The sequence below is a fragment of the Penicillium mononematosum genome, assembly GCF_028829835.1.
Source record: "Penicillium mononematosum strain IBT 11891 chromosome Unknown utg000003l:1.0-8172316.0:1.0-8177699.0, whole genome shotgun sequence".
NCBI classification, from domain to species: Eukaryota; Fungi; Ascomycota; class Eurotiomycetes; order Eurotiales; family Aspergillaceae; genus Penicillium; species Penicillium mononematosum.
In genome coordinates this window covers 5,470,243-5,497,272 of record NW_026643273.1, presented here as the reverse complement: position 1 = coordinate 5,497,272, position 27,030 = coordinate 5,470,243, and the positions used below count along the sequence as shown (strand labels likewise).

Below are 27,030 nucleotides of genomic sequence, written 5' to 3'. Positions count from 1 at the left end.
ACATTGAAGTCCATGTTGAAATACGAAATGTGATTGGAAGGTTGGCAAAGTCAGAATCTAGAAACCAAGGAAATTATGGAGGGCACTATTTGCTGAGTGCGTATATAATGATAAAATCAAAACTGGAGACAAAGTACCTAATAATATAAGAACCAGTCACTTCTCGAAGTGGAAGCATCACCGTGAGCATTGCTACATAGAAATAGTCGAATGCTCTTGCTATTGCTACATGGATTAATGAACCTTGTTACTGGGAGTCCTAGAATGTAAGGGAGATAATTTATATTGAGGTATAAAGTGATCACAGAATGAGTGACAACTTTCATAATAAAAGTAAGCGAGACGACGGAATGACTGAAATTCTACAAGTAGATGAGTTTTTTGGCTTGTTTTTCATTTCCTTTCCTGGAAAAGTGGAATGGTTGAAATCAATGTAGAAAAAGACAATAATAGTTTACCGAGGACGAATTCTGGGATTCCTATGAAGTCCCGTAGAGTTAGGTCCTGTTGGCGAAACAGACGAAACAGGTGAAATCGATGAAACAGGTGAACCAGATGAACCAGGGGAAACTGGAGAAACTGGCTCAGAGTCAGGCTCAAACTCAGGCACAGGTCGTGGGGGCAAACCAGGGGGATAAGGACCCGGAACAGGCCGGTTATAAGCCAAATAAGTATCAACAGGAGGAGGAGGGCGACGCCGCACCGGAATCCGCGAGTTCATACGAGCCATACGAGCGGCAGGCGGGATCTGGAGAGCATTGACATAGGGTTCTGGCGCGGAATCCTCAGCGTGGGAAATGGTCACAGGGAATTGGACAACCAAATCCCAAAGGAATGACTGGGCCTCGAGATGGTGGGCAATATCAGTGGGGTTCCTGTAGCGCAAGAATTCAGCAATCAGCATGTTCAAAGTGTCAGCGGTATAAATACAGGCCCAATCAAACTCGGACATCGGGTCCTGTCCGGGGCGATCGAGCAGAACCGTGAAGAATCCATTAGGTACAACACGCACAAGCTCATTTGTCGGACAATCAATAGCCATCATCTGCCCGGCTCGTTTAAGCTGTTCCAATGACAGATGCAGCTGATCTACTCTATCACGGAGTTCGTCCTGGGTCGATAAGCCATTGTTCAGGAGGTCGTCAATGAGCTGCTGGCAGAGCGCTTGGAATCCAGTGCGTGTAGTCTGAAAGAGCCGGGACGAAGTGTTATCTAGCATCACTGGCATAGCTTCTCACCTATACCCGAAGCCGAAGCACGGGATTATTATGATGAGTTGTGGTAACAATGGTCAGGGAAGACGAATTCCTAACTCGAAAGCCAGCTAGGGTGGGTTGTCAAGAACGGCTCAACTTGATGGGACATGTATGATGGCCGGATAAGGCCTATTTATATTATTTCTCGGACGCTCTTTCTAAGATGAGGTTATTATTGTGAATGATAAGTAAAAAGGGAGCCAAAGTCAACAAGGACAACAAAGGCGAGAAAGGAAACACATCGAACAAGGAGATCAGGAAGATAATGGCCTTGTTGAGGTTCTTTGTTACTGAGGCTGGCTATCAGAACATACTAGGCAAGGGTGCAACAAAACGTTGGAGAACTATTAAGGCAGTATATATCTATAGCCGTGGACAAAATTACAACATAAGCCTTTCTAGCCATAGACAACGATGTCCAAATAAATTATGTATTGAGAATAGACTCCAAAAGTAGCGACTTTACAGCAAAATCAACCAAAGTGCAAACAAAGCAACATTATTCCTCCAAGGGTATCAGCGTAAGTCGTAGTTTGTTGACATCCAAATCATGAGGAGAAACGCGACAGGAAAAGAAGACAAGGAAACAAGAAAGCAACGTCATTAGAGACCGACGTCACTGGTACTGTGCTGAGCACGATGCACAAGGGTAGTGCACAGACGTGGTCGTGAACAATGTACAGCTATTGATGTCTGCTTGCGGATCTGGCGCTATTATCTAGACGGCGGAACGACCCCAGCGGCGGCGACTGTGCAGTATGTCAGTATCAATCGATCAAAACATGTTTTAAGGTGCGCATTGGCAACTTACACTCCATCAGAGTTGTTATTGCGGACTCGGAAGGTGAACCAGATGCCCTGAAGACTTGTTAGTACTTAATTATATGTATTGGAGGAACCCATCACATACCACGATAGCAGAAACAAGCCAGACAATAGCGGAAAGGAAGCTGAAGGCCTCAGCAGCCTTCCACCGGCCACACGTCTGGTCTCCTCTAAAGTGCCAGGACCAGATGCTGCCACATGGCAAGTGGCGGATGGTGTCGACGAGGACACCGAACGCAGCGAACCAAGCAAATGAGATAAGGATGTCCACTAGATTCCAGTAAGCATTGCTCTATGTTCACCAGATAGTATGCCAAGCACTTACTAGGCCAGGAGAAGAATCCGGACGAGAATGGGATTAGCCATATAAGGCCCAGTAATATCGACAAGCCGGCGATTACTTCAGTATAGATCCAGCGCGACTGGGGCCACCAGTTAACATCTACGCCGCTGTTGTTAACCTCGGCCAGGTAGTGTCCGATGACACCTGCGACGACCTAAACGAGAGTTAGATGTGGTTTATAGTTGGTGTAGACTGGTTACTCACAGCTGCAAAGGCGATCTCCGCAACGCGGAGGATGATAGACGCAAGGCGCGAAATGACGGGCATTGTTAAGATGTTGTCAAATCAATGAGCTGTTTGATAGACCCGAGGGGTGTGATTGTATAAGGAGATAATATGTGAAGATCGAGAAGGTGTAGCGTGGATGAGAGGTATGGGCTGGGGAACAAGAGAAGCTATATAACTGAGAGGTCGCACAGGCAAGCAAACTGCGAGAGGAAGCGACAGAGTATTTTAAGCAAGGGACGAACGTGAAAACCCAATAAACAGAAAAAAAAATTTTCAATTAAAAAGAACCTAAAAACAAAGCACCTCTTGCATTAGGCACGACCAATAGAGTCAATCTAAGCCTCCTAGTGTCGTCAGATCAGTTCCATATAGAGCAGTTCCTTTCCAACATGCCAAAGGTCACTATTGGTCAAGTGTACCGTGAACAAAACGTGCCCAACCGTTTCCCACTTTTCGTGGCGGATTGACCGCTGATGTTGTGGCTGAATGCTCATCAACAACCCGATCGGAGCAAGGAGTGGGCCTATGGGCTGTGAGGAATAAAGGCGTACAGGTACTGCATAGCCCTGGAAGTATTCGAATAGTACGGAGTACTGCTGCCTCCGTATCATCCCTGCCTTCCCCAGAACCAGCCTCCCATGCTCTAAAAAAATGTCCTTGGCGTTGAGTATGGGCTCTGTGCTGGATGATATACGTGGCTTGCTTTTCGAGTGACTGCCGATCCCATCGACTATTGGCGATAGCTCTGATTTGAACCAGAATTGGGTTGTCTCCACCCAGGGCGATCATTTGTTGCTGTGTGACAGGTGCATGTTGTTTTCTAGGCATACAACATACGAAATGCCGACAGGGGAGATCCGGTTTGAAGCGAAGAGAACTTGACACATCTGACGACACTTGACATCATGTTTAACCTGTCAACTGACTGCTCTTTCTCCAGCCCTGTCTCTCAGCCCTATGACGTGGGGCCACGGAGTGGAACTCGAATTTGTGTAGTTTTGCCCTTATGGTCTCTTATAAGGATTATGTATGATTTATTCTGCATTGTGTTGGTTAAAAAGTTACTTCTAAAATTACCACATGGTAGTATTTCATGTTGACAAGTGGAGAATAGAATAGCAGAACTACCTAGGTAGGCAGCATAGCAAAACCTCGAAATGTTCATGCAGGAAGAGCCTAGAAACATACAGGCGATGCGAAGTTTAACAATCTGAGCTAATAGTGGGCCGTTGATACTATGAATAGCAAGAGGAGCAAGGGAAGAATGAGGCATATCCACTTTGGAAAGGCCAAGAGGGAAGGTCAAATTCGAAATAATGCTGCCTATATTGTACATACAACATCCCCCAAAAAAAAAAAAGAAAATTACATATACACAGTCACCTCCCATCCATAACACCTAAGACAAAATAAAGTATCAACTATTACAATATTTTCGGCAAGACAAGAATACTACGTATTCTTCCGATCCAAGTGCCATGCCATCACATCGCGGAATATCCCCTTGGAACCAGTCTCAATAGTATCGCCATGGCAGGGAATCAAACGATCAAAGTCCCACTGATCAATCCTTCTCATAGACTCATTGAACGCTGTCCGATCCTGTGCCGAGAGAATATACCACGCAAACCGTCTCTGCCATGTAGCCGGCGGCTTGGTGGACATCAACGGCAGAAGAAGCTTTGTGAGGAAATTAGTCCCTGATGCTTCAGGGCTCTTGGAATACTGCTCCTTAGCAGGCAGGTTGAAGAGTAGATCCGCCTCGATGACCGTGCGCGTGGGCTTATGCAGAAACACCAGCTCGCGCGATCCGTGGCCATATACATATTCGCTCTCAAACTCGGTATCGAACTCCTTCGAGATCGACCGCGGCAGTTGATCTTCCTTCTTGAATACGTGTTTGAACGGGGTATCCTGATACTCCGGGTTCGATTGCCGCTTCTCGACAAGACCCTCCGGGCTAAGATCTCTGCTTGCGGGTACGCCTTCTTCCATGGGGTGAGGTTGAGGTGGTGTTCAAGATCTGGCGCCGCGATGTATTTGACGTTCCCGCCGAGAGACTCGACTGTCTCGCGGACTTCGGGCGTTAGGCCGACGGGCGAGAATACTGCGAGGGAGCCAGTGGCAAGCTTGACTGTCGTATGCAAGGAGAGTTAGCACTGAATCTTAAATCAACTGGAGGGTCTCCGTGGGCTTGACAGGACTGCACATCTTGCCTGTCCCCCAGGGTATTATGCGCCTTGTAGGTGGGTTCTGTAAGGGTCGGCACTCACCCAGCGTCCCTCGCCCGCCAAACTGCAAGTGTCCGAACCGTGCGAATGGCAGACTCATGGTCACAATTTCTGGCGTCACATGGCGGATTACCATGGTCGCGGAAGGGTTGGCTGGAAAGAGCTGTGGCATGTTGGCGCCTTTTGCTTTTTTCTTGTGATTTTTGAGTTCGAGAGCTGTAAGGCGTTGGATGTCTCAGTTGATCCGTCTTCGACAGATATATTTTAGAGCTCGCGCATTAACAGGCCAATGAAATGTTTCGATTATAAAATAGTAAATGATTGAAGAGCAGCTCTCGAGGTTTAAGAAGTCTGTTTGGGAAGAAAGTGGCCAGACTTGGGATGACGTATAACATGCTTATCTCTCCAGGGCTCCACTTTGGATCGAGGCTGACCGGATTTATCATCTTGCGACACCTCGGGAACTGTACTTTATACTTACCTAGGTAGGTGTACATGTATACATGTGCATCATATTTATGTATCTGTACATAACCTCGGAAAAGAGACCTCGGTACTATCCACCTAATCCATTGAGGATTTTCCAATTTGTGTCTTTAGGCGTAATACTCTGGCTTGTATGTATAGAATTGACTAGCATATTCACAGCAAAAAGCTAAATTATTAAATTTACCTAGTAACGCAAGCCAAAAAGGTCAAGGGGTATCTTGCAAAGCACACACTCGTGGAATCGTGTCTTCGGAAGAAACTCAGGCATACCAACTTGTGCTAGTCGCTTGCTCTTCCTCTTTGCGGTGGGGGATGATAGACTTTTCAATCTTGAACACCTCGATAAGTTCGGACCACGTTTCATAGTCCAGGCTAAAGACCGCCTGGTGCTTTTGTACGCCCTTTTTCTGGGCTTCACTGGGGGCGAATGGCGCAGCTGCATCTGTCCAATTATTAGTGCTTTATCAACCTGCTATGTTGGAAAATTACTCACGCAGGGTCGGCAAATCCCGACTATCTGTTGATACACCCACCGTGCCGTCTCGCACAAGGAAACTCACGTAGAACAAGTTTTCCACGCTTTGCCCGAAAGATTTCGGATTGATACAGAAGCGAAACAAGGGGATTCCGCCGTTGTCCGCCACTTTGTGCTTAGCCATGATTTCTTGCACCTTCTCTGGAGTAAGATCTGCTCGGCTTTCAAGCTCTTTCGTGGCACTATACTCACCAGCTTCCTGGGTTTCCGCGAGCAGCTTGTTTATCTCAGAACAGATCTGGGTCAAATTTGTGCTGTCCTGTCCGGCAAGATCCTGCTGTGCCATTTCTCGGGGCGCCACGGCTTGCTCGGGATTAATCTGCTCTTGTGCTCTTCGCTGTGTCAATTGCCGCGTACGCTTCTGTACTGACAGCGGCCCCAGCAGCCATCCAGACACGGCAGGGCGAGCATTGCTAGGAAAGCAGGCAGATCGACCAAGCGTGTCCCAGTTCATCGCATCGCCATCGTCTTCGTCACTAGCATCGGGATCTCTTTGGCTTCGACCGAGGCGCCCTCTGCGTCCCTGTGTCCCATTTGTTGAAGCGGTCGCATTGTTTGGTCCGCGGCGCATGAATGATACACACTTGGAGACGAACTCGTCTACATCGATACCGGCAGAGGTGTCACCGAGAGCGAGCTGGGTGGCTTTTTTGTGGGTTAAATCGGCGGTGTTAACGAGGATGCGCGAATCGAGCGTGGCATCTGCGGTCTGCTTCACTTTGGCGTAGAATTGATTGGCTTGTTCGACAATGTTGAGGATACCATTGTTTCCAGGCTGCATGAGCTCGCCTCGTGTATCTTTGTGAAACCTGTTAGAGAACCATCACTCAAGTCTCAGGTCCATACAAAGTAACTTACCATTCAGTTCCCTGCCCAGGTCTCTAAGTCCTCTGCGGACACTTCTCCGTTCTTCTGGATCCTGATCAGGGTCATAGTATCGCGTGTCGCTGCTGGTTCGCTGAGACGATGCTTGCGACTGCGCAGATCGGGCAGACTGAGCAGATCGGGCAGATTGCGTAGATTGGCCCGACTGGACATTCGAAGGGCGGTCGGCTAGCCGCCGTCGTTTACCCTGTGCAGGCGGTGGCATCACAGCAGTAGTTCTTTTATTGATACTTTGGCGACGATTTTCTTTATCGGAAGTAAATGTGTCGGTTGATGATGTTGATGTTGGGCGGGAACCTGGGGTGTTTGCTTCATCCAGGTGTGTGTGAATGAGAGGTGCCATACTCGACGAGCGCTTGTTAGTGCGAGATGAGATATGAGTTGTAACAAAGAAAATTCAACAAAGAAAAAGGAGACGACTAAGCATGTACGACTAGACAGAGTAGGCAAATTTAGACAAAGAGTATACCTCGAGAAACACGCTGTTCCCTTAAAAAAAAAAGATGTGCGACTACATTCAATGATCGCGAACACCCTTGTCGCGTCGCGTAGACTTTGCACGTGACACCCCGCGCCGGTTGCTTATCGGCCATGACGCAGCGACCTGTTGCTCTCTCTAAACGGGGAGCAGAGATGGAAGCCTTCACCTTTGCCGTGACCACTCAAGTGGACATACCTATACGCATCAAGATGTACGTTCTCCGTTTCTAGGAATTGAGTTTCTTCTCACGTTGACTCATCTGCAGTGGCTCGTTAGAGGGGAAACAGAAGCCGATCCCATACACGGTTCTTGATGAGAACGCCGAGCTACGCCATATCGCCTCTGTCCAAGACCCTACCTCCGATCTTTATGTGACCGTTCAGCTATGGTCGGAGTCGAAGCCATTGGGCGTGCCCATGAAGACCAAATACAAGGCATTCAAGACCACCCGAGTATGGAATGAATGGCTGGAGATGCCCATGTCCATCAAGGATGCCGAGCGTAATGCTCAGCTGGCAATTACCATTGTTGATATGTCTCCACTCGCTGCCGACAGGATCACACATATCCCATTCGGTGGAACTACAATCACTTTGTTTGACGAAGACGGAAAATTGAAGATGGGCAGACAAAAGTGCAAGGTTTATTTACACAAGGACGCAGACGGCTCTGCCGCAACCTCCACTCCATCTGTTTTACCACCCAAGCGTCGTAAACCGAATACCCGCGATCCTTCACAGCAGTCACCTGAAGAGGCGGAACTGGAACGGGTCGAAATCTTAATCAAGAAACACGAGATGGGCGAAATCCCACGTGTTGACTGGATGGATCAATTGCTCTTTCGGGAGTTGGAGAAACTGAAGACGAACGCGGATGAAGCAGCTCAAAAGCGTGCCCTTGAGCTTGATGCAGCCCTGCAAAAAGATCCGAAACACCTCAAAGATCAGGATGATAGCTCTGACGAAGAGAACCTCGAAGATGAGTATTTTGACCTTTACGTTGAATTTCCACGCTTTGATCATCCTATTGTGTGGGCTGATCACGAGTATCCTCCTCCGCCCATTTCCTCTTGGTCCCAAAATGCACCTCCCACCCCAACGGTACTCTCAAGCCAGTCCCGGAGGTACAATATGGACCTGGAATCTCACACGCCGACCCCCATAATATCATTCAAATTTACGATCCGGAAGTTGGCCAAATCGGAAACCCGTGTGAAGATAAGCACCGGCGGTTGATCCGAAGCCATCGCACCGGCATCATGGATCGTGACCTGAAGCCCAACCCAAAGATCAGAGATGATCTCAACATGATTATTTCCTACGAACCGACGCAAGACCTCACTGCTGAAGAGAAGGATCTCGTGTGGCGCTTCAGGTATCACCTTACACGGGAGAAGAAGGCATTGACAAAATTTGTCAAATCAGTCAACTGGCGTGATGTCGGAGAGTCGCGGCAAGCTGTTGAAATGTTCCCTAAATGGACCGAGATTGACGTCGATGACGCTCTGGAGATTCTGGGTCCTACTTTCGATAATCCGGCGGTCCGTTCGTATGCTGTGGAAACACTACGAAAGGCAGATGACGAGGAGTTGCTTCTTTATCTTCTGCAATTGGTGCAAGCTCTAAAATATGACGCAACTCCGGATAACCAACCTGATGCGGCTCCGCAGGAGTCCTCGCTTGCACATTTCTTGATTTCCCGTGCGGCTAATAACTTCAAACTGGGCAACTACCTACACTGGTATCTCATGGTCGAATTCGATGACGCTGATGCAATTCAGCGTCGGCTATTTGCGCGGGTTGAATACTACTTCATGCTTGAACTGGAGAAGATTCATCCTGAGCATAGAAAGACACTATTGCATCAAGGTGAAATGGTGGCCGTGCTCTCTAAAATAGCCAAGGATGTACGCTTCGCGCGCGAAAATAGAGTCGGCAAGATTGAGATGCTGAAGAAATACCTCCGTGACCCTGATAACGATCTGATCAACATAGATCCACCGCTGCCCTTACCTTTGAATCCCGATGTTTCAGTCGTTGGGTTATACCCCGAGGAATCCAATGTCTTCAAGTCCACTCTTTCCCCTTTGCTTATCACATTCAAGACTTCTGAAGGTCGTCGTTATCCGATGCTGTTCAAAGTCGGTGATGATCTTCGCCAGGACCAATTGGTTATCCAAATCATCATCTTGATGGATCGCCTTCTGCAGAAGGAGAACCTTGACCTAAAACTGACTCCTTATCGAATTCTTGCCACCAGCGCAACAGCCGGCGCTGTGCAGTTCATCCCCTCGATTTCTCTCTCTGCGGCGTCTGCCAAGTACAAATCGATTCTTGCCTATCTACAGGCCAACAATCCAGACGACAATGAACCTCTCGGCGTCCGAAAAGAAACAATGGATACATACATAAAATCATGTGCAGGATACTGCGTCATCACATATCTCCTCGGCGTTGGCGACCGACATCTTGAAAATCTACTTCTAGCGCCAGATGGCCACTTCTTCCACGCCGACTTCGGCTTCATCCTCGGCCGTGATCCAAAACCTTTCGCACCCATGATGAAACTTTGCAAAGAAATGGTTGAAGGCATGGGCGGCACAACTTCGCCCCACTATCTGCAATTCAAACAGTACTGCTACACTGCTTACACCACGCTACGCAAATCCGCCAATCTGATTCTTAACCTCTTCAGTTTGATGGTGGATGCCAATATCCCTGATATTCGAGTCGAGCCTGACAAAGCCGTCCTGAAAGTGAAGGAGCGCTTCCATCTTGAAATGACCGAGGAAGAAGCCATCCGTCACTTTGAGCAACTTATTGCAGATAGCGTCAATGCTATCTTCGGTGTTGTGATTGACCGCTTGCACGATTTCGTGCAGGGCTGGCGGGCATAACTCTGTTACTTTCAAGCTTTAGTGCTTCTTTGGATGCGTACTCGAAACTCTCAAGGCACCCCCGTGCCGGTGTTGTATGCACTTTGTCCTTTTTTCCGTTCCAGACCGCAGGAACTGAGGCGTTTTGGGAACGAAGTTATGGTAACGGGCATTTGCTTCTGTTTTCACGAACCGCGGCGTAATATGAAGGGCTTATAAAAAGCCAGGATACCCAACCTAGATTATTTTGTCTGGGTAGCAATGATTTGTTAAAACTTTGGCCCACCTTACTGCATGATATAGATCTAGCCAGACCAAGCCTCACAGGGTAATGTCTAGCGCAATCAGAATTTTCCAGCATATTCCTCTATCTTGGATGGCACTACCAGACCAGTCCTGTAGCCTGCACATTCCCTTGCTGGTAAGTCTGGTCTCAAAGGGGGAAGTATGTTAGTCACAAAAATCCCGTTTTACGGGAATCGCCGCATCCCGGTGGAAGTACACTCCTGTAGCAATTCGTAACACCGCAATTTGGGACTTTAGACCTGTCGGTAGCAGGATAATATAGACGAGAGAACTTCGACCGTTTCCTATTGGTTTGGAAGGCCGTGTCAAGTTCATTCGGAATGCATTGGACGTCTTCCGAGTGACCATCCCGGCATCAACGACGGGCATACCTTTAGCGAGTAATAACTACTCTCCGTCTTTCTTCCGAGACATTTGACAGTAGCAGAAATGTAGTAAACTAGGTGATCAGTTAAACAGTAGCGTGCAAAATGCTCCATTGCGGAAACAGTCCTCTAACATCCCATAGATCGAGCCCAACACCGACACCAATGTATGCTTTTCAGAAAACACGATTGAGTTTCTTCTCGCGGGACTACCCGAGCGTAAGTTGGCTTCCATTCGGTTCTAATTATCGGACCCCTCGGCATAGTCGAAGATCAGTGTTGTGCATGGGTCATTGCCGGGAAATCCTTTCACTGACTGGCTCGGAAGCCCGCCAAAAACGCTCATGTGACGGCACTCGCGGACTTCCCCGTATATATTTCCCGAATTTGAGATTTTCAGCGCGCTGCATGTGGCGAGGAAGAGGGACTAGCTTGCTTGGGCTCTAAAGGTAGTGGGCCGAATGCTTTTTCGAAAGGTATGTATCACCCACGCCCAGACTATATATACATACTTCCCATCTGCATTGGCCATTCCCTACCCACAGCCCGTACAATTTCTAGCCTTTGGCTAACCGGCTTCCCACCAACGCAAAACCAGGTTCTGTCTTATCATAACACTATTAATGGAGCACATTATTAACGTGACCGAGGTCCGAAAGGCCGAAGCTGCATCAGGCCATCCAGTCGAGCCAAGGACACAGGACAAGATTGGCTCTCCGGCGGTCTCCCAATTCAGTCAGGACTACTCTCTGCTCCAACCAAGCACCCCGGAGCCATGCCTACATTCCGGACAGGAGCTCCAGTCTTCTCCTGTTGAAATCCGGAAAATCGCCAATCCTGCTCCCCTAGGCCTATGTGCATTTGCACTCACATCATTCCTCTCGAATTGCATCAACCTCAATGTGGGAGGCATACAGGCAGCTGGTGTCAGTGTTTCTCTTGCCTTGAATTATGGCGGCATAGCGCAGGTGTTGGCTGGCATGTGGTATGTTCTATCAACTCAACCATATAGAGATACCCTTGAAACCCTACGTCATTTTGTGTATTACCCAGAGCTAATAGGAGCAGGGAAATGGCCATTGGAAATACCTTTGGAGCGACATCCTTCTGCTCATACGGTGCCTATTGGATTACTTTTTCTCTGATCTCGACTTTCGATACTGCCGATGCTACAAAGAATATAGCAGACTCAGTATGTCAGAATGAGACATTAATGGGCCTGTTCATGCTGGTAAGCCACTCCCATCAAATCCAGGCACGAGCACATCTACCACATGGTGGGGGGTATCTACTAATAGCATTGTATGTAGGCCTGGTTCATTTTCACTACACTGATGCTCGTATGCACGTTGAGATCTAGCCTTGCAATGTTCTCTCTGTTCTTTTTCCTGGACATGAACTACCTCCTACTCGGCATCTCGCACATTCAATGCAGCTCTCATGGTGAGATGCTTATTGCAGTTCAGAAGGCAGGCGGTGTCTTTGGCCTTTTGGCTGCGTTTTCGGCTTGGTATAATGCCTTCGCTGGTATTTGTGATCACAGTAATGGGTTCTTAACGGTTCCCCTTGGGCACTTTCCTTGGTCTCCGGCTGCTCTTCATCGGGCTAAAGCCAAAGAGGTATGAGTTTGGACTAAGAGCGGCAAAAGTTAATATGTGTCTTCTCGTACGATTTGTCCGTTTGTCCGTTTGCCCGTCGTGGATAGATTTGCGACAGAATAAAAAGTGAAGCTTTTTTGAATCTTGACTGCACTTGATTATTTTGCATTGCTCTATATAAGAAGATTGTATTCTAAAAGTACTAAGTACTAAGCTTCTTGACACAGTCCATCTAGTCAGGAGCTTTGGGATGATTGTACTTTGGAAAGGCCTTATAGTTGCCGGGATTATCAAAACTCAAAAAAATAAAGTTTACCCAAACTTGGATCCTTGGAAGACTCCCATCCTTATTCCGACTCTAGTCGACGGTGCTCACAGTCCAACGGCGCTTGATATCTACAATATAGGTTAATAGCGGGACGAATATTAACGGCATTATCTACTATAGTAGTTGTGCGAATAGCTTTATTTGGATAGGTATTTGAATAGTCATTCTTATTATTAAAGCTAAGATATTATCCATGGCAGATATCGTCGAAAGATTCATGAGAGAAAGAACCATAGCTGTGGTACATAGTACAAACTGAAGGTACTGTTGCGGCATATGGTTACGGCCATGCCATCCTAGATGAATGCCTTAGTGTTAGGCCGACTGAGTCTTTTGCTTGCTTGTTTGCTTGGCCTTCTATAAAAAGCCTTTCCTATATAGATAGTTTGGATGCAACAGATTTCTCTTCTTGATTCTCCCCAGTAGTCAGTTGTTCATCCCTCAACACATATCATGGCTTTGGAAAATTGCTCAACAATTTCGTTTTCCCTCACCCTTCTTTCCCTCTTCTTCCAATTTACTTTCACTTTGCTCTTAACTCAATCTCACTTCTATCATACAACGTGGCGTCCCTTCCAACCGAAACATTGGTACAGATATTTTCATTTTTAGGTGGAAATTACCTCGTCTCTTGCGCCTGTTTTTTGTCAGAGATGGCGGCCAGTCGTGGGGAACCAGTCATTCTTTGACATCCGCCTCAACGAGCATCGTCTGACCCAGTTTCGACAATATTAAGTCTCGTCCATGGCCGATGATGGTTTTCCTTCCGGAAAATCAAGTTTGCAGTGTTGCTTCCCGAGTACGACTCGACAGCACGTGCTGTCCACGAAACCGAAGCAACTCAAGCCTGAAACAATGAAACTTTCACGAAGGCTGTCTCATTTCTTTCGCAAATACTGGCTCAGTGGCCAACTACACGTACCGTGTGGTCCTCAGGCTATCTTCTGAATCACTGGGTGACTTCCATACCCAAAGCCAAGATCAATGGCCGGACCGACTGCTTATGAACCAAAAGTTCCCTGACTGAGACTGGCTCGACGGTAAATATGAGCACTCTTTTCCGGATCCGACAAAAAGCCCAGATATTCCCTTGGTCGCTTTCATCACGGATTTCTTTTGGGATAATAGCACGGCGGCACGATGTGTTTCACCAGCGACATTTTCAATTTGATTGTCCCGCTTGTTACGCCTACAGTCTTTAGGAGCCATATTTCGAGATAATTAGGAGGACAATGGAGCAACTCGAATAAATGGTAAGCGTATCCTTCTTGTTGGATTTCTGAGGACGGTGTTAACATAGTCGGCCTAGAATTTGCGATGACTACCTACGTCGAGTGGGAATGGGCATGGTTAGCCAATGTTTCACAGTTTGGACTACCAATCTTGCGATTTCTCCAGAGCTATCCTCCGAGGGGAAGTACGGAGCTGATTGGCCAAAACTGGTATGTATGTCCATTTCATACCCGAAGGCTATTCCTGCTGGCCAATGGATGTTTGAAAGAGAAGCATCTTGCAGTGGGATGTGACCGGTGGGAAAAAGGTCGGTGCTCAGCCATCAAGTCTCTAATGAGGTCGTTGCTCTGGCCAACCTGGAGAAGTTCATGATGGTTGGAAAGAAATCCGGCGACTTGTATCTGCTGGATCAAAATGACTGTGCATCGTATCCGCCTCATGGACCTTGAATCGGGGGCTCCTCAACACCCGGCCTCGCTGGACTAACGTTTGGATGTGTCGAAAGAAATGAGGCCATGGCTGTCCCAAACTTGAAGTTGTTTGAATGGGTAACGCAGCCAAGGAAAGCCGAGATCCATCTCTCCCAAGAAGCCCAAATGGCTTGGGAGGCTGCCGGGGAAAGCCATGGGGCTGAGGCAATTACAATCGAGGTGTGCTTTATTATTACCCTTTGGATGACCATTCCAGTGCGCTAACAATGAGTTATCAGAATTGCAAGTTCTCACGGAATGTTCCAGGCCCGTTTGAAGATTTTTGAATTGATTTACGCACTGGGTTTACTTAGTATTCGATTTCGCACTTTCTAAGTTACAATATCAGGCGAATCCATGAGGGGCGTCAAATTTCGTCATGGGTGGGTAGATCATCCAGTAGACATGACCGATGGGCGTGGAGTCTAGTAGCCGTCACCTTCGGAGTACGGGGTAAAGTTGAATAACTTTTCATTTTTTCAGTCTCTGGGTTTTCCATATTCCTGACTTGACTGGTTGTCCCATACGGAGTATGAGGCATGAAGGCATTGCGTCTATCTACTGATTTGGCGTGCTCTCATTTCACTAACCAGGTGCCATGCATTATCAGCCTAGAGAAGAAGAAAAGGAACTGTCTCGATACTCACATTGTCATACTATCGTCCACTAAGGACCTTCTACGCCCACGACAGCTACACGGTACAAAATGAACTTTGCTGTGCTGAAAAATCCCCGACGCTGTACGGACCGCCCTATAATCATGTTGGGGGGGGGGGGGGGTCTGATCTTACTATTTCTGTTGTCCCAATCTCTATTTTTAGGGAATATGATATGGCGCACTGGCAGTTGGAGACTGCCGTACATCGTAGAAAGAACTCGCGCTCGGCTGCCAAACGTACCAGTCTCGGAGAACATCAGACTTGCGCCAAATTGTTCGGAGCAGGATTGGCAAAGCCTCTAAGATTGGATAATACCTTTAGTTTATATGTGAATTAGACACGAAAGCTGTGCTCGCAGAAGGAGAAAAGAAAAGGTTCGAACCGGAATGGATGTAACTTAGGGCTCATAGAAGCCCTAAGAGATGAACACTATGGCGGCATAGTCTGCCTCATGGCATCATATGTAGGCACCAAGCCAGAGAATTAGCCTTAAGAAGGCATAAGTTATTCATTATGGTTTATAGAATCCAAGCCCATCGTGAGTAATGTACATTGTTGGAATCATATCGACGTCCATGGGTGGTTCGATTCACGTTGGTCTGACGCTCACCGCCCGCCCTTCCGCCCTGGGCATTTTGACCGTTTTTTTTTTGGTTGCCTTCCGCGGACCAGCTATTTTAATTCTTCGATCATTCAGTCCCTCGAGGCCGATCGTCAACCGCTCCGATTAAGATGAATCACATTTTACCCGACTGAACAACACTCTCCCTTCAACGCGCTGCAATGGCCAAGTTTGTTCCGCGCAATGCATTCCCCCATTATGGGGCCATTCCGAGGTCCTATTTCTTAGGACACCACAGGGCTGGTCTGACCAAGATGAAGAGCATGCTCTCAACTATCGACTACGTTGTCGAGTGTCGTGACTACCGAGCTCCCGTGACTTCAATTAACCCCATATTCGAAGAAGCTTTGGGCAAGATGCGACGCCTGGTCGTCTACACTAAGAGAGATCTGGGAAGCATTCCCCAGTCATCTGCACAGAAAGCAGTAAGTATTCTTTTTGTCTGTCCTGGAAATAGATAATAGGCTGTTGTTGGATATCAGCTAACAACAACCGCAGATAGAACGCAAATTGCAAAGTTTCGATCCAAAGAGCGCCGTGTTCTTCACCAGCTCATCCTCCCGCCAGGATGTCAGCCAGATCATCAAACACCTTCGAAACGACGCTGAAGCTCCCGATAAGTTAGTAGGCTGTCGAGTATTAGTTGTCGGAATGCCCAATGTTGGCAAGTCAACACTGATCAACAACCTGCGCAACTCAGGCACAGGCAAAGCAAAGGCTTTGAAAACCGGACAGCAGCCTGGTATCACGCGCAAGGTAGCCACGCAGGTGAAAATTATTGACCGCGAGAACGGGTCACATGTCTACGTTCTGGACACGCCGGGGGTGTTCATGCCGTATGTCCCAGACGCGGAGAATATGCTGAAGCTGGCGCTCTGTGGCTGTGTCAAGGACAATGTCATTTCACCGATCACGCTCGCGGACTACTTGTTATATCGTATAAACCTGAATGATCCGACGGTATATAAACGCTGGTCGGAACCGACGAATGATGTGGTTCCGCTAATTGAAAGTTTTGCACGCCAAGCTGGCCTGCTTGCAAAGGGCGGAGTGCCAATGATGGATGGGGCCGCGCTGCTGTTTATACAAAGGTGGAGGCAAGGCGAGCTGGGGCGATTTTTGGTGGACGACCTAAAAGTAGAGGAACAACGACGGGAGGATCCCACGCAAACACCGCGCATGAGCATGACGCAGGCCTTGAGAGTGGAAAGGACAACTCGAAAGAACAAACCGCATGCAGCTAGCGATCTGTAACATACTGTACATATAAGGGGATATTGGTTGATATTTTGGAAATAATAATCAAGTGATGTCATTACGAACAGAGGATGATGCTTGAAATGTGAAGATTTTGCAGAAGCACCTGTAACGCCCAACCCAAGCAAAGGACATGAATGGAAGCAAGGAACCTTGGACGTAGTGTCTAGATCAAGAGATCTTGTCCAGAAGACGGCGGCGCCGCCTGTCTACAAGCTCTTCCTGGACCTCATCCATTGTCGGAAGTCTCCATTCCACCCCGTCGCCCGCATCACCAGGTAGAGATTGCCAACCATCTTCAGCATCATCCTCTCCTTGATGGCGCAGGTGTTCAATAGACTCCTTCTCCTTCTGCTTCTCATACGCCAATAACGTGCCATCTTCCTCGTCAAGACCATAGCCGAAGTAGTTGGCATCAACCTTCCTCGTCGCAATATCTCCACCACGGCCAGAAACAGCCTCTTCCTCCGCCGGTCCCTTCGCGCGAGTAATTGCAGCCTCGATCATTTCTTTGACACCAGGTAGCTCCCTGGCACGGCCGTAATATTTATAGCCTCTCCCTCCGCCGGGGATCTCACGCCCTTCGTCATCGTAAAGCCGGCTCGATCCACGCATGTAGTTCGGTCCGCCCAGGTTGCGGATTTGCATTTCCCACGCCCATTTCTCGCGCATGAGTTTGTTGATCTCATCGTTGAGATCGCGGATTTGGTAGTCGCTCAGGCTTTGCACGTGGATGCGTGATACTTTGCGAGAAATTTCTTTGACGACTTGGCCGCGCCAGCGCTCGCATACTGGCACGCTGTCGACGGATGTGATCGCCTTGGGGCGTCGTGTGCGTGAAATATCAATGATTCCGAGGTCGGCTGCTTGCTGCGCTCGGAAGCGGAACAGCATCGACTGCGCTTTTTCACTGTTGCGTGCCTGTTACATAGCGGGGGCTTGGGTTAGCAAAATGTGAGTCGACTCGGATATGGGGATTTCCTCGTGGATCGAGCTGAGACAGGTAAGGCTCACCATTGTGAAGAATTGACCAAGTCAGCAACCCGAAGAAGTCGGGTATCGGGGGCGTTGGCTGGGAAGAAATCCGGAGAGAAATCATGAGCTTTGACAGCTTGAAGTGAGGTTGCGCGCTAATTGCCGCTTGCCGCGCGGATATCACGTGCCTTTTTTCCGCATACCATCAATATCAATCAACCATTCAACAGCCTTGTGTCTGGTTTGTTGCCATTTTGGGATATATGATTTGTTTAAATCCAGCTCAAAAATATGACCAAGCTTCTTATAACCCATCACTAGTACTGTGGTCTTATTCGCAACCATCAGGTTACGTCATACCTATGGAACGGCTTGCCTCCAAATCATATACATGCTTTTCTCTTCGGTCTCCCTTGTCCATGTTGTATGTCAGCATAACAAAAATCAATATAATGTCGAGTGTACTGCATGGTCAAGAAATCTGTCATCTAAAGAACATGGGCAATGTCACCGGCATTGCGGTCGATAGAGAAACAAGAGTTTGCTAACAAAGTGTGCCATTCCAATATTTATATATAATGATGTTATACATCGGCTCCACATTCTAGAGGCAAAGTAGCGCTCGAACCGTGATGAGTCCGGGCTCGAGAATGTGAAAGGGAATAAAGAAGACTATGTGGATTATGTAGGGCTATCTCTCCCGAAGATGCACTGCCTACCTTATAATAGTCAGGCAATCCGGAATTTATCGGAAGAATGAAGAATGAAGACAAATGAAATGGAAGGTTTGCTGAGTTGTTACATCCTCGTCATTGTAGATAGCCTAGTCCACCTGTGGAGCATATTTACTCATGAACACAAAACGGAGACATGAATGAACGCCGAAAAAAAGAAACCAAGGGGTAAAAGCTTAGCCTTTCAAACAATATGAACAAGCCCAAGGCCAGCTGAAAAAAAAAAAAGAAAAAAGAAAAAAGACTGGAACATCCCTTTCCCAAATGCAAATAAACCTCATTAACACAGAACATCCATCCATAATTAATGTTACAACTCCAAGCAGGGTTAGCCTGCTAAACATAGCTTAAGCCCTATTCACAAAAAGCCCTTGGTGTTGCTGGGTTGCCGTTGGGGAATGTCATTAGATCCATAAGCAGCACTCCCGCGACGGCTCCCAGCATCACTGAAGGCTACGGGACCACGCCCAATAGTACTGCCTCGCTCAACGCGCAGCGCCTTCCAGCCCTCGAGCTCGCGCTCCAGTCGCAACGCTTTCTCACGCTCCTCGCGGAGATCTCGCTCGGCGCGGCGGGCCAGCAGCTGGGCGTCCGAGTCATTATGCTGGAGCTCTTCTATGTTGCGAAGGAGCCGCTCAATCTTGTCCCGAGCTCTGTTGACATCGTCATTCAACTGGGAGTTCATCTTGTCCCGCCTGTCAATCTGGGCTTGGAGGTCCTTGACGGTGCGGTCAACATTACGAAGAGAGCGCTGCTCAGAGCTGTGCTTGTTCTCCTGGTCTTCCAGGTGGGTTTCAAGCTAATCGGCCAGGTTAGTACGAAGTGACAAAAGTAGGGTGAGTAGCCATTTTAACTTACCTCCTTGATTCGCTTATGCAAGAAGCGAACATCTTGGCTACCCGAGGAGTAGCTCTTGGTTTCAAGATCGACACACCGGAGTTGGGCCTCCTTCAGCTGCTTCTCAAGTGCCGCCTTGTCCTTGAAGAGTTGGGCATTGGCCTCCCGCTCAGCAGTGACCTCTTTCTGCATTTCAGTTGCCAGGGCGTCTGCGCGGCGCATCTTACCAACAGCAGCCGCAGAGACATCTTCCTGCTGCGCAATTCTGGACTTGAGCTCAAGAAGCTCACGGTCCATACTGGCAGCGTTTCGCATAGATGGACTCTCACCCTTAGCAAGGTCCTCAAGTCGTTCACCAGCTTCGGCGAGTCGGCCTTCTAGCATTTTCTTGTCCTTCAGAAGCAGATCACGCTCTGCCTGAACATCCTCAACGGCGGTTCGAAGGGTGCGCACCTGGGACAACAGTGAAACAACCTTACTCTGAGCCTCGTTGTGTGCGTTGACAGCTTCATCACGCGAGTTGGTCACATCCTGCAAAACCACATCCATGCGAGATTTCTCCTTAGCCCATGTTGAACTATTGAGGACTTCGTTGTCCCATTTGCTGCGAAGGTCTTCCAATTCTTCACGTAGACGGGCAGTCTCTCCACGCCCGTTGAGGACACGCTCGCGTTCCATCTCGAGTTCATTGTTGAGGGTAGAGAATTCTCTCTGGTACTTTTGTCGAGTTTGTTCCATCGAAGTCTCCTTATCCTCCAGGTCAATCGCGCGCTGGTTGCGGTAATCTTCGAGTTCATTCTGGAGACGTTGCTTAGCCTGCAAGGCACCTTGAAGCTCTGCAGCCTGGTCCTCCATCCGAGCCTCGAGGGACTGTGCCTGTCGCTGCAAGTCCTCAACAAGCGCATCCATCTCCTTGCGCTCGGACATAATCTGAGCACAGGTTTCTTCGGCTTCTTGGCCTTGGGACTTGGCGAATTGCTCGGCGCGTGAAGCCTTCATAACCGCAATTTCGGCCTGCTCGAGCTTGTTGAAGTACTCATCAGAACGACTCTTGTACAATGTGAGGCTTGATTCCAGATCAGCCGACCTCGACGTCTCGGCATCTAGGCGAATCTGGAGATCTGAAAATTCTTGAAGAAGCTGGTTACGGCTAACTGCATCTTGTTCTCTGCCGACTTGCAGCTCTTGCGCCTCAGACCGGGCATCACGAAGTTCAACCTCCAACGTGGCTCTGGCGCGCTTCAACTTTTCGAAGTGAGCCTTGGCATCACCAAACTCACTCAAAGTTTCATTGTGAACCTTGAGGAGTGAGCGCCTAGATTGCTCTTGCGAGTTGATAAGGTCGTATAGTTCTTCGTGTGATTTAGCTTGCACGTCGCGGAGGGATAATTCTCCGGAGCGGATATTACGCTCCAAGGACGAAACCTTCTTGGAAGAATCGTCGAGTTGGTCGTGAAGACGGCCATTCTCGCGCTCAAGAAGCTGCATGCGACGAATTGAAGGACTGTCATCCTGCCAAATATCCGCAGCGGGAGTGGAGCGTCCAAGCTGGCTCTGAAGATGCTTGTTCTGCATCTCGGTTATCTGGAGTTTATTCTGAAGTTCTTCCAGCTCGGCGGCTGTATCCATGCGCCTTTGGTAGCCCTGTGTATCCACTGTTCGGTCGGACCGCGCGGAGTCATTTGGTGCTTCGAAGACATTGTAGCGTCGATTGGGCGTAGTTGGGTTAGAGTATCTCTTAACAGCATTTTCGGAGTTCTTTCTGAGGTGAGCTGGAGTACGGTTATTTGTCACTTCGTTTTGGTCGATCTCCTCAAGCAAAGCGCGCTTGGAGGATGAATATTTGGTGTCAAGCTCCTTCATTTCATCCGCATGGCGTCGACGCATTTCAGCAAGCTGGCTCTCAGCTCTCGCGTACTTCTCCTCGGTGACCCCGAGCTTGTTCTGAACAGTTTCAAGGACTTGAGCCAGGTCAACTTGCTTGGAGAGATGTGGCTGGACAGCCTCCCAGGATTGAGCGGGTTCAGTTGCCTCGGGCTCGAAGACCTTGTGCAATAGGATCAATTGGCGGTGCAAGTCCTCGATCTCCTTATTCGCTCTATCAAGGGCACCCTGGGTTTGACGGGTATTGGCCTGGGCTTGGTTGCGAAGTTGTCGTTCGGTTTCGAGCTTCCGATTGGCCTCTGCTAGTTGCAAATTCGCTGTTGAAGCGGCTTTTTCAGCATTACGACTGGTCTTGTGTTCGCGATTGACCTCATGATTCAAATCCTCCAAGCTCAATGACAACTTCTCTTTCTGCTTCTCCAAGGAGGTGATCATGACCTGGGAGTCTTCCACTTGACGGCTCAATTTCTTGGTCTCCTCGTCGAGCCTGGCCTTCTCCTTCTGAAGATTGGTCAAGCGGAGTCGATTGCTATCACTGGCCTTCGAGTTTGATCGGGCGATGTCAAGGTTCTTTTGCTGAATCTTGGTCAGAAGGGACCTGTTATCGTTTTCGGACGCCGTCAGCCTGCCTCTGAGAGTCACGAGCTCTCGTTCAAGACGCTCCTTGTGTTGGTCATGGCGCAGACGGAAGTTGTCTGATTCAGAGATCGAATGCATGAGCTCTTGGATCCGCGCTGAGAGGTGTGATCGTTCTGTTTCAACCTCTTCAAGCCGGCGAGCCTTTTCCTCGAGGTCCTTGCGTGAACTTGTCATGCGCTCTTCGGCCTGACTCATGATCTTCCGTTCAATCTCAGCCTCGGCATTCATGCGAGCAGTTTCGGCGTTGGTGAACCTCTCACGGAGCTTGATCAATTCGCTTTGCAGTTCTTTCCTTGTGGTTTCCGCCGCAACTCGCGCCTCCGTGGCACGACGCAGGCTATCTTGCTGGATGTACATCTCTTTCTCGATAGTAATCTTAGAGTCGTTCAGTGTCTCATATTTCTGAGTCAACTGCGCAAGATTGTGTTCGGACAGCATTTGCACGTCATCTCGTGACTGGCGTTCTCGGCTAAGGTCGGCTTGAGCCTGGAAGAGCTGGCTCTTGAGGTCATTTACCTGTTCCTCTAGCAACTTTCTGCTCTCTCCGGCCTCCGCGTCCTCGGATCTCTTATTCTCAAGTAGATTCTTGAGGTCCGCGGCTTCCCGTTGGAGTTGTGTCTGTTCAGAGCGCATGGCATCTCTCTCCGCTTGTACCTCACGGAGTCTGGATTGCATGTTGTCGTGGCGTGCCGCAAGTGAATTCCTCTCGGTCTCAACGCTTCTCTTTTCTTCCCCGTGCTTCTGAGCGTCATTTCGAAGAACAGCGATCTCGCTCTCCTTTCGACGGAGGAGATCTTCGTAGCCTGTGGAAGTACTTGAGAGTTCGGAAATCTCACGACGAATTGACCTGTTCTCTTCGGAGAGGTCTCGGATTTGTTTCTTGGATTTGTCGAGCTCTTTAGAAGTGTTTGCGAGTTTGATATCAAGATCTTGGTCGGTTTTCAACAATTTGGCCTCCAGATCTTGAAGCTTACGATCTTTCAAGCTGAGGTGACTTTGGAGCATCTTGATCTCTTGACCCAATTCTTGAATTTGGCTATTCTTTCCAGAGAACTGGGCCTCGGTTTCAGAAAGCTTGCTGTCAAGTTCCTGAACTTGAGATTGCAGACTGTTCTTTTCTGACTCGAGTTGCTGAATGATCAAACCGGCCTGTTCCAGCTGGGTAATCCGGAGTTGCAACTGGTCGTCGATTTTCCTCTTCGCATCGACTAATTCATCCAGCTGCTCTTCAAGGCCTTCTTGGTCTGCGATTGCACCGGCAAGCTTGTCAGCGAGCTCCACCTCTCGGTCTTGCAGTCGCTTGAAAATCTCCTCCTTGTCCAAGGCAAGTGCACGCTCACTTTCCAAAGTATGTTGTATCTTCTGAATCTCGATCTCCGTCCGACGTCTTTCTTCGTCCAGTTTGTTGCGGTCGGCAAGATCCTGTTTCATCTTGGCTTCGAGTTGTTGGATCTTCTCATCACGCTTTTTGACTTCCTTAGCATTCCTTGTGTCGCCCAGTAAGGGCTTCATTCTTGAGAACATGCGCCACCACGGGCTCCCCTTCAACTCTAGGTAAGCGTGGAAGTTCTGCTGGATGATCCTGGTTGCCTCTGCGCGGTAGAGTCGCTTGTTAGAAATTCGACGCTGGACGAATCCTCGCGCCACAGACTGGAACTTGGTCATGATAGTTCGGATGAGCTGGTCCCGTTTCTCTTCTAGATCGGCCAGAACACCTGCTCTGAAGAAAACCTTGGTGCGGCCAACCCGGTACCAGCCACGGTCCATACCGAGCTTTTCCAGCATAGTGCGAGCGATACTCTGTCCCTCCAGGTACCCCTTGGGCATGTTCTGGCAAAGAACCTCATAACGCTGTCGGAACTCCGTGAATGGCAAGCGGTTCGGAAATCCAGTACGAGCAATTCTAATGCCTTCCAGGACGCCGTTGCATCGCAGCTGATCCAAAACCAATGGAGCGTGCAGCATCTTTGGGCGCTTCTTATGATTAGGCAGGATACAACGGACGAAATGAGGGTGCGTCGAGTGGAGCTGAGCCATCAAATTAGATAGCTGTTCCTTGTGCCTTTGGGCAACGGTGCGGAACAAGCCCTTCTTGACACGGCTTCTGGGATGGCCGCCACCACCATCCTCCTCTGGATCCGCACAGTCGGAGAACAGATGAGCTACATGAGCTGCTTTCGACGCAGCCAACAGGCGTGTAATGTTATCGTTGAGCGGGTCCTTGTTCTTCTCAAGCCAATCGCTTGTGTTGTACTCAACTTCCGCGGCGTAATGGGTAAGAATAAAGCCCTGGTTGAGACGAGATGCACGGTATTTTGGAGTCTTGCGGTCCCAAAGGCCATGGAGCTTTTCCGTGAATGATTTATCCGTGGCCTTGGGCATCACACAATCCTCATCAAGACAAGAGAAGATACCAATGGGGTTTGTCAACTCGATGAGGTCAATGGTTGGCTGCAGGTCCTTCCCGAAGTCGATGAACTGCCACTCAATCTGCTCCCTCGCATATTCTTCTTGTTCAAGAACAAACATATGGTGATTGAAGAATTGCTGAAGTTTCTCGTTCGTGTAGTTGATGCAGAGTTGCTCGAAACTGTTGTTGTCGAAAATCTCAAATCCAGCAATGTCAAGGACCCCAATGAAATAGTTGTCGTCGCTGGCCATCGACCGACCAAGCTGGCCGTTGATCCTAGCGACAAGATTTCCGAATCCGCGCTCATAGATACCCTTTGACAGGGCATCTAGGCCCATACGGACTTGTTCTGGCGTTTGGACCTTCTCCACCCATTCTCGGCCGGCCTTAACGCGTGGATGTAAAAGACCCTTGACAAAATCTTCGGCTTCAATACCAAGAAGGTGGCAAGCCTTTTCCACGCTAGAGTATCCCTCAGGTGCCAAAGCTGCCTGGTCTGCGCGCACACTCGCCTTGCCGACACCCACATTTCCCAGGTGCAGGACAGCAGCGACAGTCCGCAGGATACAGAGCTGATCCTCCTCGTCGAAGTCCATCACATGGAAGGCTTCAATTAACGAGTTCCATTCTTCTTGGTCAGAGACGCCCACGATGGAGTCATTTCCATCTCTAGTATAGGCAAAATCTTCGATTTGAAGGTCCGATAGAAGAAGCTTATCACGTGTTTTGCGGTCAGCGCCTTGAAGAAGCTGGTAGAAAACGTGATAGTTTCTCTCGTCGGGGTTAGGCTTGACGACTCTTGATTTCTCGAGCAGATACCAATCAATCCAAGCTCCAGAAATTTGGCCTGAGCGAGAGAATTCAATGCGAATAAACTTTCCGAACCGGGAAGAGTTGTGATTTCGCACCGTTTGGGCGTTACCAAAGGCTTCGAGAATAGGGTTGGCTCGTAGAATCTGTTGCGAAAGGCCGGTGAGTTGCTTCGCTCCAGATCGGCCATAAGGCGTATCGGAAGTGGCGACAGCAGCAAGGTACTGGATAACCTTCTTCGTATTTTCTGTCTTACCCGCACCAGACTCTCCTGTTACAAGGATGCTTTGGTTTTGGCCCTCCTCAACGAGATTCCGGAAGGCCTCATCTGCCATGGCAAAAATATGAGGTCTGGTCTCCTCTCTCCCCCGACCCTTGTACATTTTGATGTACTCATTGGTGTAGATTGGTAAGGGACAGTACGGGTTGATTGTTACCAGGAAAAGTCCAGAATAAGTCTATACAGTCAGCAATTCAGTCAAAATAGCGAGTTGTGCATGTTTCCGGGTATGACGAACATAGATTAGATCTGACTGATATCTGGTGTGCAGGTTATGCACCACAGACGCCTCGTTCAGGTGGGTGAGTTCTGCCATATCATCTGCCTTGTCAAACTTGGCAGGATTGACTTTGTCGACTTGATCTGCATCTAGTTCTCGTTGCTATCCCAGTGTCAGCATGCTGTATTTTCTTAATGGGGTTACATTCATACATCGCCATCGTCTGTCTGCACCAACAGCCGCCCTTCAGATTCCTCCAGAACCAGTCCCCGGATAAAGGCCTTTTGAGGGTCTCGTAGCCACACATATTTGTTCCCTGAAAAGTCATTTTCTCCTTCGAGTCCACGGATTTGATCCGCTCCCGTCGTAGTTCCTCGGATTTGATGAAACTTGGCGCAAATGTTCCGGAGGAAGGACTGTTCTTTGCAGAGTTCGATCGCTCCCGATTTCCGCTTAGTGATAATGTTGGCGACAACTGTGACACGGATGTGTTGCGCAGATGACCTCTCGCTGACTCCAGCCCATGGGACGGTGTAATGATGGCCGATTTGGGCCTCCCCTGTGGTGAATGTGTTCCTTGTGAAGACGATGGGCGTGCAAATAGACTGGCACGCTTTGGCGAGCCGTTCAATTGGGAGGGAAGCATGGTGATCGTAGCTCAATGGGACATTATTTGAGTGCAGCAGTCGTTATCATAGCCAAGGGTATTTCCGCTATCCTAATTGTAAGTGTGGTGGAGGTGAGTGTAATAGGACAAGCAAAACAGAAGGAATCAAGTAGAATACAATTAAGACAGGTGTGAAGTTGGCGAAAAGTTGGAAGAAAAAGCAAGATGTTCGAAGTGACGCACCCCAATCTCCATGATGTTTGTTTACTCTGCGTTCCTCGGGCGCCCGCCGATCACAGGTGGCCCGTGCATATATCACGTGAGATACTCGATCATTTTTGTCAATGAAGGCGCTTAGACCTTGGAGACGACCCGCGCTTCTCGATTCTCGTCGAGTTCAACACCTCTATCCATCTCTTTTCTGTTCTACAAGCTGGAATTTACAGTCGCGTAGCCCTTTCTTGTTTTTAGATCGTCATCAGATCATTATCACGCCTCAGTGATTCCCTAAATTCAAGTTTCGCGTATCCTTTTCCCGAAGACCTACCGGTACCTGTCAGCCTACTTAATCCTTCAAGACATCATGAGATTCGGTCTTTGAATCGCAACCTCTCTTCAACTCCAGCCTTCGCTTTTGAGAACCGTGGA

General features: G+C 48.7%; 12 protein-coding genes across 12 annotated transcripts; 6 read left to right on the top strand and 6 right to left on the bottom strand.

The window, feature by feature from the left end:
• Positions 1 to 454: 454 nt before the first annotated feature.
• N7519_007102 (uncharacterized protein) lies at positions 455 to 1,228 on the bottom strand (the record flags this gene model as incomplete). The annotated part of the gene is made up of 1 exon (XM_057293878.1): positions 455 to 1,228. The coding sequence occupies one exon, from the start codon at positions 1,226 to 1,228 to the stop codon at positions 455 to 457; it is 774 nt and encodes a 257-aa protein (XP_057148689.1).
• A 746-nt stretch (positions 1,229 to 1,974) lies between these two features.
• On the bottom strand, positions 1,975 to 2,691 carry N7519_007101 (MARVEL domain-containing protein; the record flags this gene model as incomplete). The annotated part of the gene is made up of 5 exons (XM_057293877.1): positions 1,975 to 2,005; positions 2,068 to 2,114; positions 2,167 to 2,351; positions 2,407 to 2,578; positions 2,629 to 2,691. The coding sequence occupies 5 exons, from the start codon at positions 2,689 to 2,691 to the stop codon at positions 1,975 to 1,977; spliced, it is 498 nt and encodes a 165-aa protein (XP_057148688.1).
• A 1,413-nt stretch (positions 2,692 to 4,104) lies between these two features.
• Positions 4,105 to 5,055, bottom strand: N7519_007100 (uncharacterized protein; the record flags this gene model as incomplete). Its single annotated transcript, XM_057293876.1, is given in 3 exon segments — positions 4,105 to 4,621; positions 4,636 to 4,786; positions 4,926 to 5,055. The coding sequence occupies 3 exon segments, from the start codon at positions 5,053 to 5,055 to the stop codon at positions 4,105 to 4,107; spliced, it is 798 nt and encodes a 265-aa protein (XP_057148687.1).
• Positions 5,056 to 5,632: 577 nt separating this feature from the next.
• On the bottom strand, positions 5,633 to 7,135 carry N7519_007099 (uncharacterized protein; the record flags this gene model as incomplete). The annotated part of the gene is made up of 3 exons (XM_057293875.1): positions 5,633 to 5,814; positions 5,866 to 6,705; positions 6,766 to 7,135. The coding sequence occupies 3 exons, from the start codon at positions 7,133 to 7,135 to the stop codon at positions 5,633 to 5,635; spliced, it is 1,392 nt and encodes a 463-aa protein (XP_057148686.1).
• A 248-nt stretch (positions 7,136 to 7,383) lies between these two features.
• N7519_007098 (phosphatidylinositol 3-kinase VPS34) lies at positions 7,384 to 10,169 on the top strand (the record flags this gene model as incomplete). Its single annotated transcript, XM_057293874.1, has 3 exons — positions 7,384 to 7,484; positions 7,539 to 8,301; positions 8,385 to 10,169. The coding sequence occupies 3 exons, from the start codon at positions 7,384 to 7,386 to the stop codon at positions 10,167 to 10,169; spliced, it is 2,649 nt and encodes an 882-aa protein (XP_057148685.1).
• Positions 10,170 to 11,442: 1,273 nt separating this feature from the next.
• N7519_007097 (acetate uptake transporter family protein) lies at positions 11,443 to 12,444 on the top strand (the record flags this gene model as incomplete). Its single annotated transcript, XM_057293873.1, has 3 exons — positions 11,443 to 11,804; positions 11,888 to 12,050; positions 12,130 to 12,444. The coding sequence occupies 3 exons, from the start codon at positions 11,443 to 11,445 to the stop codon at positions 12,442 to 12,444; spliced, it is 840 nt and encodes a 279-aa protein (XP_057148684.1).
• Positions 12,445 to 13,489: 1,045 nt separating this feature from the next.
• Positions 13,490 to 13,772, top strand: N7519_007096 (uncharacterized protein; the record flags this gene model as incomplete). The annotated part of the gene is given in 2 exon segments (XM_057293872.1): positions 13,490 to 13,668; positions 13,682 to 13,772. The coding sequence occupies 2 exon segments, from the start codon at positions 13,490 to 13,492 to the stop codon at positions 13,770 to 13,772; spliced, it is 270 nt and encodes an 89-aa protein (XP_057148683.1).
• A 290-nt stretch (positions 13,773 to 14,062) lies between these two features.
• On the top strand, positions 14,063 to 14,427 carry N7519_007095 (uncharacterized protein; the record flags this gene model as incomplete). The annotated part of the gene is given in 3 exon segments (XM_057293871.1): positions 14,063 to 14,187; positions 14,215 to 14,274; positions 14,286 to 14,427. 3 exon segments carry the CDS (start codon positions 14,063 to 14,065, stop codon positions 14,425 to 14,427), a joined length of 327 nt encoding a protein of 108 aa, XP_057148682.1.
• A 66-nt stretch (positions 14,428 to 14,493) lies between these two features.
• N7519_007094 (uncharacterized protein) lies at positions 14,494 to 14,735 on the top strand (the record flags this gene model as incomplete). The annotated part of the gene is made up of 2 exons (XM_057293870.1): positions 14,494 to 14,628; positions 14,688 to 14,735. The coding sequence occupies 2 exons, from the start codon at positions 14,494 to 14,496 to the stop codon at positions 14,733 to 14,735; spliced, it is 183 nt and encodes a 60-aa protein (XP_057148681.1).
• Positions 14,736 to 15,890: 1,155 nt separating this feature from the next.
• On the top strand, positions 15,891 to 16,983 carry N7519_007093 (putative GTPase MTG1; the record flags this gene model as incomplete). The annotated part of the gene is made up of 2 exons (XM_057293869.1): positions 15,891 to 16,154; positions 16,228 to 16,983. The coding sequence occupies 2 exons, from the start codon at positions 15,891 to 15,893 to the stop codon at positions 16,981 to 16,983; spliced, it is 1,020 nt and encodes a 339-aa protein (XP_057148680.1).
• Positions 16,984 to 17,157: 174 nt separating this feature from the next.
• Positions 17,158 to 18,003, bottom strand: N7519_007092 (pre-mRNA-splicing factor ISY1; the record flags this gene model as incomplete). Its single annotated transcript, XM_057293868.1, has 2 exons — positions 17,158 to 17,907; positions 18,001 to 18,003. 2 exons carry the CDS (start codon positions 18,001 to 18,003, stop codon positions 17,158 to 17,160), a joined length of 753 nt encoding a protein of 250 aa, XP_057148679.1.
• Positions 18,004 to 19,053: 1,050 nt separating this feature from the next.
• Positions 19,054 to 26,421, bottom strand: N7519_007091 (type II myosin; the record flags this gene model as incomplete). The annotated part of the gene is given in 5 exon segments (XM_057293867.1): positions 19,054 to 19,494; positions 19,554 to 25,733; positions 25,794 to 25,937; positions 25,988 to 26,351; positions 26,363 to 26,421. The coding sequence occupies 5 exon segments, from the start codon at positions 26,419 to 26,421 to the stop codon at positions 19,054 to 19,056; spliced, it is 7,188 nt and encodes a 2,395-aa protein (XP_057148678.1).
• Positions 26,422 to 27,030: the final 609 nt, after the last annotated feature.